The sequence below is a fragment of the Thermobia domestica genome, chromosome 13 (genome assembly GCF_964235325.1).
Source record: "Thermobia domestica chromosome 13, izTheDome1.hap1.1, whole genome shotgun sequence".
Taxonomy (NCBI): Eukaryota; Metazoa; Arthropoda; class Insecta; order Zygentoma; family Lepismatidae; genus Thermobia; species Thermobia domestica.
In genome coordinates this window covers 164046482-164066605 of record NC_137466.1, presented here as the reverse complement: position 1 = coordinate 164066605, position 20124 = coordinate 164046482, and the positions used below count along the sequence as shown (strand labels likewise).

The window sequence follows — 20124 nt, the reverse complement described above, 5'->3', positions numbered from 1 at the left end:
AGATAAAATGATAGAATGATTATTTTTATAAAAGAAGAAAGAGTACGTAATGAGGCTAAAATAAAATATTTACCCTACATCAATCATTTCACTGTTAAACAAGTAGAAAAGTATATAGCTCATTAAGAAAGCCTACAATTGTTAGTCGAGTTTCGAAATTTTGGGGATGTTCGGGCCTAGTTGGACCCTCGTGGCTGCGCTTCTGACCATTGCTAACTGGTCCCAAATTCAATGTGGCGTTTCCCATCATACAGTTTTATGTGGAAGGTTATCAAGAGTATAAAATACATTTATTTTTATAAAAGAAATATGTATACGATATACTAAAATATTATCTACAGAGGGGGATTCTATATATTCACTTATTAATATTTGGTTCACAAATTACTATATAATGAGGTATAATTTACAATAAGAATTAACTTGTAAATGCTGTTTACTCTCATTTGTTTTCTGCTCTACTACATATTTTCGTTCTTATTTTGTAATTCTGCAATCATTTTTTTTTAATTATCATTATATTGATTTGCTTCAGTATAGTCTCGTAATTTAAAAATATGAATGCATAAAAATAAATTCCATTTGTTAATATCGGTAGTAAAATAAGATTCAGAATTCTTATTTAGCACGAAAAACCTTCTCGTTCACTGGAAACCGTGCCGCGTTGCAGAAGTACTGCAACGACCAGAGCCTTTAACTTCTGAGATAGGGGAAAGGAGACTTAACATTCGCTCCAATTGCTGCGCTGTAGAAATCTGGTCGGTGTATGCTCGCTGCAACGCAATATAAATTAGAGACTCTGTGAGAGATTGTTTTTCGCTTTTTAAAACGGATTAATGGATTTTAGTTATAGAAGTAAGAAATATGTTATTTAAAGTATATATGAGAGTATTAGAAAGTATTTTTTCTGTTCTTTACTACTACTACTACTACTACTACTACTACAACTACTACTACTACTACTAATAATAATAATAATTTTTCTTGAAATACTTTGGTCATTGCGGAACGCTGCAACACTACTATTAGCCGCCACTGGTCAACAGTAATTTAGTGCCTGGTCTGTTATAGTTTCCATTTTCAGAAGGTTTATTTTAAAGAGATATTTGTCGTTTTCGCATTCTGGCCTTGACCAATTCAACAATATTTTGCAGACCATCTAAATAGGTAAACGGGTTTTCAATTATCTTCGTATCAACATTGGCCCAAAATTGGGTCAAGCCATTTCAGAGAAACGATACGTCTTTATTTCTACGATTATGCCAGGACTGAGTTTGACTTTCGATCTTGTAAAATTTCAACCATATTTGGCAGACATTCGTGCCAACTTTGGCCCAAATCTAGAATGTTAATCCTGAGAAATAAAGGTTCACTGTTAAAAGCTATGTTTCTGCTTTTATCCTGTACTGTTTTAACCAAATTCTGCAGCAGAGTAGTTGAATAGGATATCAATTAATTTAATCTACTTAAAGCAGTTTCTGAGAAACAAAAGTTTACTTTACAGACAAAGTTCAAAGTTAGGCGTCATGATCAAGAATTACATATTTAGGTAGGCCGCACATTAACCAGAAAACAGGGCAGACGAGAGATTCGTGAGCAATAAAACCAAGGCTCTTACCACATATTTACTCACGCACGTGCTAAATAAACATCTCTCCAGTATTATAATTGAGATACACAGTCCATGCCACAGACAAAGGATATCCTTTGCCTGTGGTCCATGCACTCAGGTCCCTGTCTCTCTCTCTCACACACACACAAACCCTCTCTACACTCTCTCCTGCCTCCTTCTGTCTCGGTTTGGCTGTCTTCCCTCTGGTCAATGTATGACCAACCTAAAAGATTGAGGAAAGGAAAAAAAAATATTTTTCTGTATTTCTTACCAAAGGAACACGCGATTTCGTATATGGAGAGTTATGATTCAGGAAATATTTCCATTAACTGAATATGAAGGACGCACAGGGGAGTAGGAAGATGATGGATGCAAAATAATGTCCGTGGTATCTGCCGTCGGAGCCATCAAAAGTTTTTCAGATTGTGTTCCCTAATTCGACAATCCATTGACAAAAAAAAGTGGAACTGACGGTCAGTCCGGTACTAGACCAGTGGTTTCCAACCAGTATGTAGTGAAAGTTTAGAATTTACAAATCATAATTAATTAAAATCAAATTTTGGAACAAACGGTACTAATCAATGTCTCCAGCACTAATGTTCAGTACTATATAGAGCCACTATTTTATGGAAACTTATAGATTTACACTAGTGAAGTACGTAGAATTTCATAAAGTGGGGCTTCAAGCACTCATATACTTTCAGAACAAGCGTGAGTTTTCTATAAAAATGTTTATTTTTCCAATTATCTTACTCAAGAGGTTAGTTAAATCCTTAATGCCCCTTGCGTACGCCACTGGCTTACATTAAAATTTATATTATTATTGTTTTAAGAATCAAATAAGTGTGTGATGATGTGGTGGACGTTCAGCAAAGCGTGTGTATATCGAAAGAAGTTGGGAACCACCGTACCAGACCAGTCACTCCAAATCTTATATATAAAAGAGAACGCACAAATCCTTTGTTCCCTCATCACGCTAATACGGCTGAACCAATTTCTTTCATTTTTGGGGGGTTATTAGGATTTGGACCCTAGATGGTTTTTATCATATCACTTTAATTTTTAATTACCAGTGTCTTGAGATAATTGACCATTCAAGTGTCCATAACGTACAAATCCTTTGTTAGTTCATCATAGGTAAAAATAAACGTATTTATATGCAACCCGCATGACCGTGTCACTCGGCGGGTTAACATAAATGACAGGCGATATAATGTTAACATTTACTGCAATCTACTATGGTTTTTATCATATCACTTGAAAGCGAAAAAGTAAAAATTATCTAAGTAACAAGGTTTATTGCGTTCCGGGGTGACCCCAGCGAAGCGGGGTGAACGCTGCTAGTGTCTAATATATATGACGCCAGAGCATGGGCGCCCGAAGAAAATTTTCTAAAGAGGGGCTTCTCCATGGTTGTATATTACGTCTGGTATTTAATATACGTGATTTTCTATATTACCTATACATTTTCATGAGCTAGGGGGCCCGGACCCCCTCCCCTTCGGGCGCTCATGCGACGGAGCACTAATACTTTCTGGAAAAATGAGTTAGAAGCAGCAGAGAACGCAAGGTACGAAGTGAGTAGGGACGGGAGCCAAGAGCACAGTACTATTGCCAGCGTATGAAAAGAGTCACTGCTTCCATGAGGGGTGTACCTACAAGACGATTGACTCCCCCACCAAAGTTCTTGTGTACCCAGCACCACTGCTTCTATAAGTTCATATGACTATAAGTTTGTCTTCAGTATTACTGACGTAAGAAGAAGCTGTGTTTCTTGCGGAATCTAGTTGAAACGACTGTACCTAGATCAATAGAAAATCCACATTTTGATCATTACAAGAATAATTGGTATTATTACTGTATATCAAGCCTGAAGAAACATGATCTTGGGAGATAATTAATTATTTTACATTTTTATTTTCCCCTTCCCCCCAGACTTGGATTGAGGTAATTGTCTGTCATAATACGATAAGTTTTCCACAGACAGCAGAAAAATGTAGAAATTTTCTCCCTACCCTCTTTCCATCTCTTTCGTTGGGAAATTCCTATGGATGTCAAACGGTTTAAGTCTCTTTCCAGCACAACTGCTATCACAGAGACAGAGACAAAGAGAGAGAGAGAGAGAGAGATAAAGAGAGAGAGAGAGATATTAAGAACGTAAGAGAAACACAGCAGGTAATCCATCAACGCAATTTACCAGAAACTAGTTACGTTTTAAAAACAACAACAATAACAAATTAATGGAATAAACATTGATCTATTTTCTCGTAATACACTGAGAAAAATCCGTTCTCCGGACAGCGGTATATTGTACAAATATACGGTATCCTCTTGCTTACTATAGAAATCAGTACGGAGCATACGTTATCCGTATGATACATAGGCACTGCCGTTTGATGTTACATCATGCCGTTGCAGGATGTATGACATCTAACAGTTTTCCGTATATCACATGTATATACTTATGTTACCTTCGTCAGCTATATGCTATATACGTCCATTTGTATGTGAGATCCTGACCGCCTACATTGTTTCATACAGAAAGTACGTATAGATGGAACACTTATACAGAAAGTATTATAAAACATGCGTTTTCAGTTATACGTCTGGTGTACGTTAAGTCCAAAAACTACAGGAATTACGCATGTAACCTATCTTTTTAAGTATGCCACCTACAATTTTTTTTCTCAGTGTATTCAATTATCTTCTTTGTGGGTAACGAATTCGTTTTATATGTATAACTGAAGTCTCGAAGATACTTAAAAGATAGAGAAAGTTTTTCTTGCAGCTGTCTCCTTCGTACGCGACAAGACAAAATAATTAAACGAAAATTTTGAAGCATAAATAAATGTCGTATACAGCTCAGCAAATACAACCGTTATCACTGGTGATGCATTGTAGAAGTGAGAAAAAGCTTTTATTTTTAATTGCAGATTTTTTTTATTACCTTATAATTTAGCAATTTTACTGTTTCATAAAAATGGGAGCTTTTCTTTTTTACGAAATTTTCGTGGAACATATATATATTTTTTAAACAATCAAGGAGACGGAGAAGGAATTCACTCCCTCGTTACAGGCCGATTCTAAACCAAGCATTTGGGATGACTGGAAATTTCACATTCCACCAAAACTTTTTTTTTTTTTTTTTTTTTTTGCGAAAGTTATCGTGAAATATACATTTTTTAAATTAAGGGGAGAGGATAAATCCCTCCCTTTAATTTTTCACTAATTCTAAAGTTCATACAGTGGAAATCATTGGAAAGCCTCAAAGGAAACTTATGGGTTTTCTTCTAAATTAATCTTTTTCGCAAAAATTATCGCGGAACAATACTTGATATAGGAAGGGGGGGGGGAATGAAATTAACCTTTTACAATCTTGATTGGAATTACATCACGTACTTCACACTTAGGAGCGCTTCTGATTGCACTCGATATGATTTTACACTTGCTACTATACAACGATTGAATGGATGAATCGTCGATCGGTGTGGGGGTGATGGGTGACATCCAATGAATAACTTTATCTGATCTCCGTTTCCTTACTTTACGTAGTTCTCTGGCTTTGGTGGCTTGACGGAGGTTGAAAAAGAATAGCCCTCGTACAAATATAACCCAATCAATTAGTTTTATTAGTATGGGTTAAGGACCTACCTTCCAAAGGTATAGTATTTTTCATTATTATTATCCTGTTTTCGCATACAGAAAGGGAATGGGGAACCTGAAATCATTAACATACGTATATTCGTCTTTCATGTAGGGATGCGCACGAGACAAGATTTGTGGCTGTCTCGTCTCGAAAATGTGCTGTAAAAGTGATGTCTCGACTCGAAAAACGTATATTTTTCTATTGAAAGAGCTGTGTCTCGACTCGAATTTTGTCACGAAAATCCTGTCTCGACTCGTCTCGGGCGGATCCCTATTCGTGCGGCATTGATTTTAGTACTAAGAAATCGCATTTGTATGTAGGTCTACTTTGTTAAAGCTTATTTGAAACAAATGAAATGAACCAACTAAAGACATCAAGCACAGATGGGCAATGCGCATGCATATTCTTTTATGCAAATTCATAAACTTTTGAGTCACATGTGTTTTGTAAATTGATTGTAATTATGGAACATTTTTTATGTACTCAATTTACGTTGAAATATGAAGTTATGAAGAGAGAACGGTACAAAAGACATGACAACGCTTTCAGATACTTGTAACAACTGAAAATGCACCAAATACCGCTTTTTGAAATAGTGTTCTCATTGTTTTATGTAATACAAATGTTCTCTTGCTTCTGAGTGCATATTTGAAACCCTTACAATTTGCTACGCTGTAGGATATCGCCTGGAGGTTGTAGCCATGAAGACATTCATTTCACGTAATGTCACAATGGATGTCCGTGCCAGAGACAAGAGCTTCCACTTATCTGACCATGTCTGGGATGTTCGTGGTTAAAAGCAGAGGATTTTTTTTTTCTTTTTAGCTAGTTCTTGGATTAGGTTACTATTATGTGTCTTTGTGTTTCATTCGACATAAAATTCATTCCTATTATTATTACAAGTCAAAGGAAAGTGGATTATTCTTTAAAAATTAAACCTTGAGTACATCGTCCTGCAGTTATGCTCTATACGCTAGAAGAAATGGATGAAAAAATGTGATTGATAATGAAAGAATGGCGAACTGCTTGGGGCCAGCAACAAAACTCTGAACATGGTGTTCATATTATAAACTCCACGGCCTGTGCTCAAATCAGGATATTATTTTTAAATATTCAGGCAGTTATTGCATATTATGTTATGGAGTTTATTCTTCTATCTGTGGTTCATACTTGCATATGTGACTGATTTATGCAAATTCAATATAATATCAAACAATATAATTGAGATAATTATCACTACGTAATATTTCAAAATGAAATCTTTCAGTTTAACGTACCACGATTATATTGTTTAGGCTGAGGGAAACGATGATTGAAGCAAGTGAATGATGATAAAAGAAATAGGAGGAATGAGAATGTGGGAGGAAACGGTAGCACCCCGAGAAAATGCACGGACACGATGTTGTAATACAATATTTGAGTTAAACAACTTATTCAAAATCGAAAAATTAGCATTTTACAAATTCGCCCGAAACAAGAATATGTTCCATCTATAATAACATTAAATTTAAATGCAAGGATTTGTATTTCAGTCTCTCGTTTGATAAATATTTAGAACTACTTCTAGGGAAGTTTATAGAAATGTTTTGTAATCATCTGAGCTACTATCAAGTTTATGTACGTTTTAACTTGAGTTTATTTTAATATTCACTGTCCTTTCTTAATACTAATTTCGTTACTTCTACATATGTATGCACATAATATTATATATATATATATATATATATATATATATATATATATATATATATATATATATACAATATGCATACACACGTAACATGTACATATGTATGTAACATACAAGTGGTAAACGCAAGAGCCTTTGGTACCCTTAATATCGATATCGATTCCGAACAGAAACACGGAATATCTTATGATGGACCAGTTTCGTGAAGTAATTGGGGATCTACAAGGATTAAGAGATAGGTATAAAAATCCACAAACAACGATTCTGGATAGCCGACATGTTGATTTCAGATCATCAAGTAAACCCTGTCAGGCGAACCAAAGCTGTTCGTGTGCTACAAAGTCAGGAATTAGTTTTCATTTAGAGTATGTTACGATCTTATTGCTTATAATTACGAAGTATGGATAACATTTTAGAGTCCCTGCGAGAAGCGGTCAGGATATAAATTATATAATTGACTCGAAGCTTACTCAGTAAGCATATATTTTTAGTGTGTACCAATATCTGATTTTCATAAAGTGCTGTATTTAGTTGATAGCTGTTCCTAGCACTGTTTGCCCCGCTATAGGGTAAAATCATGCTTATTAAAAGCTCTAATTGTTTACATTAAACATCATGCTTGATTAAAAGATCTAATCGTTTACATTAAACATCATGCTTGATTAAAAACTCTAATTGTTTACATGAAACATCATGCTTGATTAAAAGCTCTAATAGTTTACATTAAACATCACGTTTGATTAAAATCTCTAATAGTTTATATTAAACATCATGCTTGATTAAAATCTCTAATAGTTTACATTAAACATCATGCTTGATTAAAATCTCTAATAGTTTACATTAAACATCATGCTTGATTAAAAGCTCTAATTGTTTACACTAAACATCATGCTTGAATTGAAAGCTCAAATTGTTTACATTAAACTTTTTCATAAAGTTTCCTCGCAACCACCCCAAACTCCATACCATATTCACGCAATTCAAGGACTTTATTACACACAACGCTTTGTTGAGTTAAATAACTGATTATATACATGATAATATGTAGTTATAACAAATAGGCAAGTGACATCTTCTAGCAGAACTGATTATTAATAGAAATTAGCATGGGGCCGCGGTGGCTCAGTAGTGGAGAGTTCACCTCTGGTGTCCCTGGTTCGATCTGACCTCCCGGCTCTCTGGTGAACAAACACCATGTGCATGGGTTCTCTCGGGGTTCTCCCATTTCCTCCTACTTTTGTGATTCCATTATTATCATTCATCCAATCATTACTGTCTCGTGTAGCCTTGGTGCATAATCGTGGAACGTAAAATAATAATAATAATAATAATAATAATAATAATAATAATAATAATAATAATAATAATAATAATAATAATAATAATAATAAGCATGACGCACAGAATAAAAGCTGAGACTATTGCTGTTTATTGTTTGGAAAGATTATTATTATTACCTTAAACGGGATCAAATATACTTCCGAGTGTGAAATGAAACGTCCTTTGCAGTTAAATCTAAGCTTTGCGAGACCAATTGTAAAAAAGGATGGATCCAAAGGGGAAAACTACTTTTGACTACACACTTATTGTCGTGTTTCTTTTGTCAGCATCTGAACGTGACATGTTTATCGGACATTTCAATCGGCACTAACACAATACTTTTTTGTCTATTAACAAAACAAGCTTCCAACTACTGATGTACGTACTACTTCGGTTTTAAATTTCCAGAGTCAGTCAGGAGGTCTGAATAACAAACACAGAATAGAAGAAAGCTAACAAAACATGTCTAAAAAAAATAAAGAAAGAAAATCAAACTCAGTTTTACATTTTAGAGTACAGATATACACTTTATCTCTGCAAGTTATATCATTCCAATTGAATCCACTTATTTATTCATGATCGCGTGCTCCGCTCTGCTTTTAAATCCTATTATCAACAGGTAACGTACAGAAAGTGGCATGGTTCTTCCTGGACAAACGTTTGCATGTCTGTCAATAATATTACATTGTTTCCGGATCCAAATGACATTTCATCTATCATTTTACTTTTTTAAATAGAACACACTAACCGCTACTTCAAATCTCAAAAGACTGTGAGATTTCTATAGAATCGTTATTCAAGACTAGCTGAAGTTCCGGTTTCTCGTTCCATAACAACCAAGACTATAACAGGAAATGATTCGAAATATGTAGTTACTACGTAGGGAATCCGGTTGATGGTAGCTCAAACTCACCGAAGTTTCGGATTTTCTCACTTCAAAGTAGTCTTTTAATGTAAATCGAGGTATACTGTATCTAAATCAATATTATACCAGAAAACGGAGTAATTCAACCTCATTTTTAACCGACTTCAAAAAGAGGAGGAAGTTCTGAATTCCACCTGGCATATATATATATATATATATATATATATATATATATATATATATATATATTGGGTGTTCTAAAAATGGCGCCCACGAACAACAGAATGCTATTCTAAAGCCCAAAATAAAGCGAAAATGCTATATAATGTTATACTCTCCGGAGTATCCCTCAGCTGCTATAGAGAATCAAAAATTTCACAGTATGGAAACGTCGTAGATTAACTTTGAAACGTCAGTATTGCTCTACGAATCCATCAAACAGTTATATCGATTGTTACAGTAATATGTGGTGCTAGTGTCAACGTCTATCGACTTTAACTGCCATCTGGAAAGAATCCATGTAACTATTAGATGGATTCGTAGATTTACTCTATAGTTCTATATGTTCAATGCTACCACACAGTGTAGTAACTCTCATTTCCAGACGAAGATTCGAAAGGTATACTATATATATATATATATATATATATATATATATAGGGTGCGGCACGTAAAACCGGCACGTAAAGTGAACACATAAAATGAAATGTAATGTATTGAATATGATTAACTACAACACATAAATGAAATGTAATGTATTGAATATGTTGACTCAATCTCCTGGTTGACTTTCGAGGACTTCTTGTCATTATCTCCTCCACCTGCATCTTTAATTCAGGTGTGCAGACAGATGGTCGTCTGTTCCTGGGAGCATTTTGAACCGATCCTGTACGCCGCCATTTTTCAATCAATTCCTGAATGGTACTTTTTGCTGGCACAGAACGTCCTGGAAATTTCTCCCGAAACAAATTCTTTGTTTTCACAAAAGATCCAGAGAGAATGAACCCTTCAACAATGGCAACACGCTCGGGTATCGAATACGGCATTATCACACACTGACACTCACCCGGCTTAACACAACGAGGCCTTTTTCTCAACTGGTTTCGACAAGTTTCACTGGCTGCGGCTGCACGTGACTGCTGCAGGTCACGTAAGTCGACCGGACCTCGACACGTCATCTCTTGGTAGGAAGGTAGATTATTTAAGTGTTGTCAAAAACACAATATACCAGAATATTACGACGGGCCGGTTTTACGTGCCGCACCCTGTATATATATATATATATATATATATATATATATATATATATATATATATATATTGGATTTATTTTGACCTGTAGAATAGTGCTCTGTAGTCCGTGGGCACCAATTTGAGAATACCTAATAAATGTAATGAATATATAATTTATGTCTGTGTTTACGCGTAACTTCGACACAGATGCATCGATTTTAATGGTTATTTTCTGTACCATAAACCGTCATTAAGCAAAAGCATGAGCTTCTTCCATCATGAAATTATTACTGCTACTTTTATAACTCGTGTTACTCTATTAACCATCCTCCAATCACGTGCAGTAGAGTTTAAAGCAGAAAACACCATCAGATAGCGCGCTTCTCATTGGCTGCTGATAACAATGTCCTTGAAAGCACTCGGTCGTTGCCACGTCACGCCAATGAACAAAAGTGAAACAGCTGTGCAAGTTTTCTTGGATGTGCGCTAAATTGCAACACAGCGAGGTAAACAAAGGCCAATGAGGATAAATAAAGTGGGTTAGGTCAGGCCGGGAGTAACAGCAGCGGAAGTATAATTACTTTGCTTGTTATTAGCGTTGCCCACAAAAGCACATTTGAAGCTGTCTCGTCTCTCGAAGAAAAAAGACAGTCATGAAAGTTCTTTCTCGTCTCCTGGACGTCACTTGTTACATGTTTTATTCTTTATTTATACTTTTCTTAACTCTTTTTTCACGAACTCGGTTTTAATTTTGAAATGAAATTTCTAGTTTTACGTTCTGTGCTTATACTCTTCAGGTTAAAGGAGATACCTGAATTAATGGAAGTGAATGTTGGTGAGATAATTGGTGGAATGAGAATGTGGGAGGATATGGGACTCTCACAACGTGATGACATCCACAACAAACTTGCCGTGGTCGGACATCGAACCACGAACACGACGCACTAATTGATTTAATTTTATAGATTATCTAAAGCTACTAAGGCTATTCTTAATGGTTTGAGTTTTTTTTATTACTCGTATTATTATAATCATTATTTCTTATTATATAGGGTGGCCCAAAAGTAGGTATACAGTACCGCACTAATCAGCTCATTGCATTTTATATCATTTCTTATTGTTATCCATCAGAAAGACTTAGTTTCTTTATTATTTGTTTTTAATGTGTTTTTATTTACATCTTAAGCTCGGAAGAGCCGAAGCAAATAAACCCATAAACTAGAATGTTATACTTGATCAATGCAGGGGTGTATACTACTTTTGGGCCACCCTGTATTATTTCTTCTCGTTTGTTATTAACAAATTAAAAAAAAAAAAAAGAGTTTGTACTCAACTCAGTCCGCTTATATGTATGTTCTGCGAATGTCCATGTATATCTTCAACATGGGGAACCAATTTTGATTCTTTTTTCTTTCTTTCCGAAAGAGCATACCTTCCCCGTGGTCCTACATACATTTGGACAGGATATGATGGCAATATTTAAAGTTATACTATGAAACACCTCAACAAATGCTGGGTTAATTATGGCAAATTAACAGACTTATAGGCAACCATACATTCTTTAGTGTGATCGTGGTTGCATAAAAGCACAGGGGTTGTACTGCAAAGTTTCCGAACACTTCTACAGTATATTATTCTGTATCTGTTGCTTGTACCACTTTTAACAACTGGGTTGTGTGTGAAGTTTGTTAAGAATCTTTTCAAAAAGTTTTATAATTACTCGTCCAAAACAAGTACGATATTACATTTCCAAATAATTAATATTTTTAGTTATTTTTTTAAATTTCTAAATAACCTTTCATTCATTTTGATAAAGGTATGCTATATGTTAATAGCAATAACACATAACAGTACCATGTTATTGATTATATAGTTTATTCTATTTATTTATTTATACTTTATCACGACCTCTTTATAATTTTATACAGATTTTTTGTTTTATTTATTAGTTCAATCTTAAGATAAATTTATATTTTTGACAAGCCTGAGTTCTTGAACAGTGTTCTTTTATCTTTGGAGATTTTCGGCGTTAACGCTGACGTCTCCATTAAATATGCAGTCAGTCAACCCTTCTATCAAGTCAGATTACACAAAGTCGGCCCTAAATGACTTTTCGCTAGTCGAAATCGAAACTCAGTTCAGAAAGTTTCTCCCACCTGAAAACTGCAGATTCAATGCGTTTCAGGGAATCATTACGTTACGCAATTAAAACAAAAATCAAATTTGTCACACACCCTGCTCTATCATTCACGTTACTGGTCGGTCACCTTCTTAGTATCTCAGCATGATTATGATTGGTAGACTGTAACCATCAAAAGATTCCACTAATCGTTTAAACTAGTTAAATGAAGTCATACACACATGTGTATATGCAAGCAACGTCTCCGTTGTAATATTAAAAAATATATAAATACAGAAGAACGAGAATTATCTTGTAAGATTACTAGTTTGTATACAAGAAAAACTTCCTTCTGTGCAGTGACACGGTACAGTATGAGATATTCAATCGTGAGGAAGAATAACTTCTTTGCGCAAAAAAAAAAAAAAAAAAAAAAATATCCACGAATTCTCCTGTTTAACCACATTCAATTACAATACTACTACTAATAATATTTAATCAATCAAAATTTTATATAAAAAATAAACTGAACGTATCTACAAATAAATGTAGAAAGGTCTGTGACATTATAGAAGGCAAGTTTACTTTCTTTTTTTTTTTTTTTTAAATATATGCGTATTTGTTCATTTAGGTTATTGTAAATCTACTCTTAAACTTCTTGTCATCTTATTTTGTGTCCACTGTTTGTTATTCCACATACACCGTAAATACTGTATCTGTATGTGAAATAGAAAAACTCTTATTGAAATTTTGCGAAAAAGCTATCTAAACTGGAGAATGTTCAATAAATAAAATACATTAGATAATTAACAAATAACTATAAAAAATAGCGAACCTCGATACCCTTTCAAATAAAATAACAATAAAATAACCAAACCTTGATAACTGAGAAATCTCTATTACTGGGAATTTTGTCTTTCAACATTACCTCTATAAGTGAGATGTTTATTTCAATTTGCTAAGTACGAAACTAGATAAGTGGAATTAAGTTGGCGGTCCCTTGCGATCCCATCTATCCATGTTTGACTAAAATGAATCGAAACAACATATGCTTGCAAGGTTCTGTTTTGACTAGTGATGAGCAAATGCAAGACCAACACCAAGACTGGAGTGGTCTTGGTCTTGCACATCCAGTCTTGTCTTGGTCTTGCACTGGAATCCTTGGTCTTGGTCTTGCACATCCAGTCTTGTCTTGGTCTTGCACTGGAATCCTTGGTCTTGGTCTTGCACATCCAGTCTTGGTCTTACATGCAAGAGTCTTGTAAGTCTTGCATTTAAGAAATCTCAAGCTTTTCATAGGTAAATTTTATTATTGATATAAGGGATAATAAACACATGCACCATCAACGCAACTCGATTTATAACCCTCTGAAAATAAGTATATACCTACCTAGGTATATATACACATTAGCGTGGAAAGAGTATGTACAGCTGCCAGCATAAACCGATAGCCCTGTATCTTTTCCTTCCGAGGTTAATGAGCTAATTTAACTGCAGTTCAACAGAATTCGGAGGAACGTGATTTGTTTAAGAGAAATTATCCACTCAAGTCAAATCGTTCCAACTGCATAAGAATTAGATAGTATTGTCAAACTAAATTCTTTTCTTCACACTTGTTTACGGACAAACGGTTAGTATTTCTCCCTTTGGTGCGTGAGTCTCAGCTTCAATTCCTGGTGGGAAATCATTTGATTCGGATCCCATATTTAGCAGTAGGTCTCAAATACCCTCACTGCTGAAAAAGGACACTAAAAACATAGAATTCTCGAAAACCCCTTTTAAGAAAGAAACAAAGAAAGAAACTTCCTTAATTTTGCACATACTGGTGATGCATTAATCCACTGGATATTTCGAGATTACTTTTAGGAAACTATTCAATCATTGTCCATATTTATAAGTTCTTAACAAATCCATGCAGTTATCATAACCGCTTCAAATGCTCGTCAACAACATTTCGTTACTGTTTAAATTCCTCCGCGAATCATTTCTCGTCGGCATATTACTATCATGATTGTTTCCTCTCCCCCTGCCCTGGTTCCATTTGTGTTAGTAATATCTCACCACGTTACTATTGTTACCTATTATTACTTACACCATATAATTCAGAAACCACTTCTCGAAAATTGTTTTTACAAATGAAATTGAAATCTTTAAGTTTTACGTCCCATGGTTATACCGGCTAGACTAACGGAGACGATGATAATGAGAAATGAATGAAATGAAGAAAGTGGGAAGAAACGGAAGAACCTCTTGAAAACCCACGCCAGTGTTGGCCCACAAGCTCACTTGGCGCCAGCTGGGACCGAACCAAGAACCCCATGTACCAGAAGGGGGGTTACCACTGAGTCACCGCGGTCCCAAAACTGTTTTTACATTTTCTGTGCACACAATAGGCAGAATGTTAGTGTCTTTTCGGAGGTAGGAAACGAATATATCAGCTTGAAATCACGGAATAGTAATGAACAAAAGACCATATGATAACTTCCAAGTTCGTAGCTCAAGAGCTTTTTCAGACCTTCAATTATATTGTTAAACAATAGTGTTTTTTACACGCACTAGTGATTTTGCTTTCCCGACTGTAACACTCTTATTTACAGAACGTGATTACATCAAAAATTAATCATTACTTACCAAGGTCGGAGAGGTCAACTTTCTCCAGGAACGGATCCGCCACTGGGAGCTGAAAGTAAAAATCATTAATTAATTATACGTATTTAATTTGAGTTACAATAGGAGTGGTAAAAAGACAGTTAAATGAAAGCAACAGTCATTTAAAAATACAAATAAATAATAATAAGCATGTGCTGAACCCAGGGTCGGCTATACCATATATACAACACGTGCATTTGCACTGGGCGGCAAAATCTCTCATTACTATATTATTTAAAATAAATATTTGTTGTTGGAAAGAGACTTTATGATGTTGGTAGTTAAATTTACTAAACTAATCTATTTGAATACTACATCATTAACCACGTTTAGGTCGCATTAGTTTATTCACACGGACAGTGCTAAAGCAAAATGGTCAAACAAATTCCAGCATGAATTGCTTGATTGTTGTCAAATACAAGAACTCAATTTTTCGAACAGTAGCAAACACCTGTTCCATTTAAGTTAGTTAACCACAATTTTGACATGAAAACTAGTCTTCGCTTCGTCACAAGAAGTTCCTTATCATTAAAGGTGGAAACAAGTTTTTTTTTTTAATTTAACAAATGTAAAAAGAATATCAAGAAATAAAGATAAAAGAGCAAGTTACACTGGAATTGCAAACTGATATATTGAGATTGAAGCTCGACACTAAATTTTATAAAAAGGATTATCATCATCTTTCCTCTGCAGGTGTGTTTGCTTTATCTTTCACTAACACATTATTATTTAAAGAAAAAAACAGACACAACGAAATTGTATTTGTAGTGTTTACGCCTTTCTGAGTGCGAGTGCGTTTTCCTTCCCATTCATTGTTTATAATGGGATAGCATACTTAAAATCGTGGCTTTTAAGATTTTTTTTTTTTTTTTTTTTTTTGGAGAAAGGAGAGTGTGGCAAATGAAGCCATCGCATGGAGCGATAAATAGCCGCAGGCAGTACCTTCGAAATCAAGCTACGATGAAATTTGATCATACGAGCACGATACTAAACGCCAAAAGCCTTATACTGTCCTTTATATGTAAAACTATATCAAATAAAAGTGTGACTTTTTTTGACTCTTCTGACAAGTTTTCCATAGCTATATACAAACAACATACTACAATACCGTACATTCTAAACTTATGAGTCATGGATGCATGCAGATTTTTTTTTTCTTTTCAGGGAGAAATAAACACTTAAGTAGATCGTAAGACTACAGCAAATTTTATGTTCTGTTTGAAGCGGTACATATTTACCACTTCAAATGTTCAGAAGAGGGAGTGGAGAGTGAGGAATCTCTCTTGACCCTTTCAAAAATCATAAAATTTGTTTTTAGAAGAATGAGGAGGAGTAGCACATTATACATGTCTTCAACAGGTTCGTATGCCAATCAATTTTTAAAGTAGTGTAAATGTTTATGGTCTATCCACAGTTGTTTTAAACTATATTCGCGAGGCATGGTCTAAATTAAGTTCCCGACTTGCGTGCTATCTAATCACAATCCTAGAGATTCGAACCTAAGTATACGTGGTTCGAACCCCACGTTAAAGTGATGTGTTGTGTGAAAAACTAACAAGTTACCAACTAACAAATGAGGAAAAAAAGAAAAAAAAACAAGGGAAAAATAAACTAAAAATATATGAAGGGTCCACAATTGGTAGTATTAACAACATGAGTTTACATGAATTACATATTAAGAGGCCCCATCATGGCGAAATTAAAGTACTGCTAATTTTACAGTAATTAAGTGATATCTTCAAATAGATTAAAGATAACTGATATGTAGAAACAGAGTACAGTAGACAATATTATTTTACATGAGATACCGTTATCACGACTCACTTATCTGCTTTCGACTTCCAGCCATTTAGAAAATCGGCATTTATTTTCGCGTTTTTAAATGGCTGCAAACGGAAAGCTACTAGGTGACATATGATAACGGTACCTCATGCAAAATAATATTGTCGAGGGTGCTCTTGTTCCACATTTAGATTTTTTTTTTATCTATTTGAAGATATCACATAATTACTGTGAAATTAGCGGTACTTTAATTTCGCAGTAAGGAAAAATGTGTTCTAGGTGCTTAGTTTGCGAGATACAGTTTTTTGAGTTTTCGTTTCGCGTCTTTATGTACCTGTATCACCGAGATCATGAAGGATGGAACTTATTATTAACGTGGGCTGTGAATCACGTCCGGTGCAGTTGGCCAAGTTGGAGAGCAGATCAGTCCTCACAGCATAGACTTTTCCTCATCATACTATATCATCTCCAAGAAAATCTGGATTGCAGGACCACACCACAGGATCCAACATTTACTAACTTGTGAAATAGAAACACGATAATATCTTTCATGATGTACTGAAATTCCAAGTATTCGTTAGATTTCGATCGTTCCTAAAACAAAAGGAAATTCTTCCGGCCATTCATTTTCAGCACCATGTCGTATACCTACTATTTAACGGATATGAATCTTAATCACACGTGCTGCTACCGGGACTTGAACCCTGGTATCCCATGCGAAACATATGTTAACCAAATATGTATCCATGAGAAAGCTCCAAAATATGTGTGAAATTCCGCATGTCTAGCGGGGACCGAATTTACTGAACTTCCCGTCAATGTTCTCCACTTCAAACTACTTACATTACTTGACAACTGCCTAATATTACTTATTGGTATTTTATAAGTTTTTATTTAAATTACAAGTCTTGAAACACTAACATATTCATTTGTCAATTTGCATGTTTGCTTTCACAATAATATTTCAGGGGTAAATCAATTTAAAATTTAATTTAAGAATGTTCGTTCGTTCGCTAAATGCTTGCAAAAGAAAATTAACACTTAAATCAACCTAAGTCCATTAAGACAGTATTTTATTATTTTTCTTATGTCTTAAAGGAAATACAATCCAATCGTCAAAAACCTACTGCTATCTCGTCCTTGAAAAGATATAAGTCATTCTTTCTCTCGCGACTAGCAGGTACTTCTTCCTACGCCCAACTTTATCGTATGAAGCGCGCAAAAATCACCACAGAGCTGAAGAAATTCACTCGCCAGCCTGCTACAAAGATGTACTTAGAAACCACGTTTTCTCAGTCACATTAAAAATATGATTACCTTGTACGTAAGGACAAGCATTTAAAGATCTGTTCTCTGAGGCAGGCTAATGCGAGAAAGATCTAAGCCAGAACACGTGAGCACAGGGTAACATTACGCATCGTGAATTTAGCTATGTTGCCAAATCTCTCATGGACATCAATCAAGATTGCAGACTCCATATTAAAATTACTAAACTTTTTGCTTCGTTGCTTCTCATTCCTATACAGAAATAAATCTCCACAATTATTTTTAAATAATAATTATTATTCGTATTAACTGGAAATGCACCTGACTACATTACAGAGTTGCCCATGATTGAGAATATGATTTAATTTTTCCATTGCCGATTGTGAAACAGGTCTTGAGTTCACTTCTAGAAGTATCGTCCTTGTATATGAGGCTCATATTATTTACCTTACTCAAAGGAAAACTAGGTTACGTAAGTTGCGAAAGAAAATAAGGCTTTGGAGATACATACATGTGAAGTTTCAATATTATTTCGGAAGTAGAAATTCAGTACTAGCGACTATTACTTTAGTTTCCTTCACACGCTCAACTTGCCATTAAGCACCTTAATTTTCACCCTTTTAGCTTATGTGTCCTTGAGAAAAATAAAATGTACACTAATGCTCTTCATGCCATGCTATCAATGAAACATGCTACAGAGACCATAAACGAGTATCCTATCATGTAGGCAACACTACATACATATCCGCAGCATGGAACACATTTAGAAGAATAACTGCTACTCATCTATTTTATCCCGAAGTGATATCAAGCGTAACATGGTGATGCATGTAACGAAAAGGAATGCTGTTTTTGGAGGGCGGAGAATAAAACATTTACAAACTGTGAGGAGAAAGCAATTCCAACGTCATTTGAAATTACAAAAGAGCTTCCCGATCAATCATCTGAGCCACCATTGGTCCCTTTCAACTCTGCCTGACGTTCCATACAGAAGAGAAAAACAAGTGTGTGTGTGTGTGCCTGGCCTGGTCTGGCTTTGTCGTATCATTTCTCATTCTCTTTCCTTTGACGTCAGAGCGACTCAGGATCGTTAAGTCGTCTGTTTCCCTGTGACCAAAAAAAAAAAAAAAAAAAAAAAAAATCCAATATTGCCAGAAAGGTGCAAGTTTTCTCTTCTATTTCATCATCTTTTTTTTCGTTCTTTCTTTACATGACTGACAAGGGTGAGAAAACTAGCAAAAGTATTTGGTAACATTGGTAAATGATTTGTAAAAACAAGTTCAATCTTCTAGCAAACATACCAAGCACAATAATGCCAATTTCCATTTGTGCATCTTCACACAGCAAATATTATCTATTAATATGTATAAAATAGGATGTCCAAATGGGAGAGCCTCATCATTATATTAAAATGAAGATAGCTTTTGAGGATCGGAATGATGATAGCCTACGGCATGCAATATGCATAACTAATATGCGAAAATTTATCTCCGAAAGGAAAATACTACGTATGTGACTAAATTGCACTTTTAACATGCAGAGATGAAAATTGAGCCTATGAAATTTACTTGGTTAGCACAATAAGAATAAACCAACAGCTCACACAAATGCAGTATGATGGGCGCAGTGGAAACTAGGAGGTCTTGAAACGTTCGATGTCTACAATAGAGAAATGGGAGCTCCTTAATATACACAGAATCTCCTATTTAGATTTATTGTCGTTTGTCGATGCTATTTTTCAAGCAAATTGATATATCCCCCCCTATCTGTGCTGTTTTTTTTTAAATTGCTCTTGAAGAAGAGTCGAGTCGATTTTGAGTTTAACGTCCCTTTCAGCAGTGAGGCTATATGAGAGAGGACCTACTAATGAACGTGGAATCCAAACCATATGAGTTCCCGCCGGGAATCGAACCCGGATCTCCCACGTCAAGCTCTTGATGAA

General features: G+C 35.0%; 1 protein-coding gene across 2 annotated transcripts in view; it reads right to left on the bottom strand.

Moving 5' to 3' along the window:
* The window catches only part of SNF4Agamma (SNF4/AMP-activated protein kinase gamma subunit), a 924355-nt gene that overhangs the window by 96985 nt on the left and 807246 nt on the right, over positions 1-20124 (bottom strand). For both annotated transcript variants that reach the window (XM_081736798.1, XM_081736797.1), the window contains one exon: positions 15117-15165. In XM_081736798.1, the coding sequence (XP_081592924.1) occupies positions 15117-15165 (49 nt within the window). The remainder of the gene's footprint in view (positions 1-15116; positions 15166-20124) is intronic.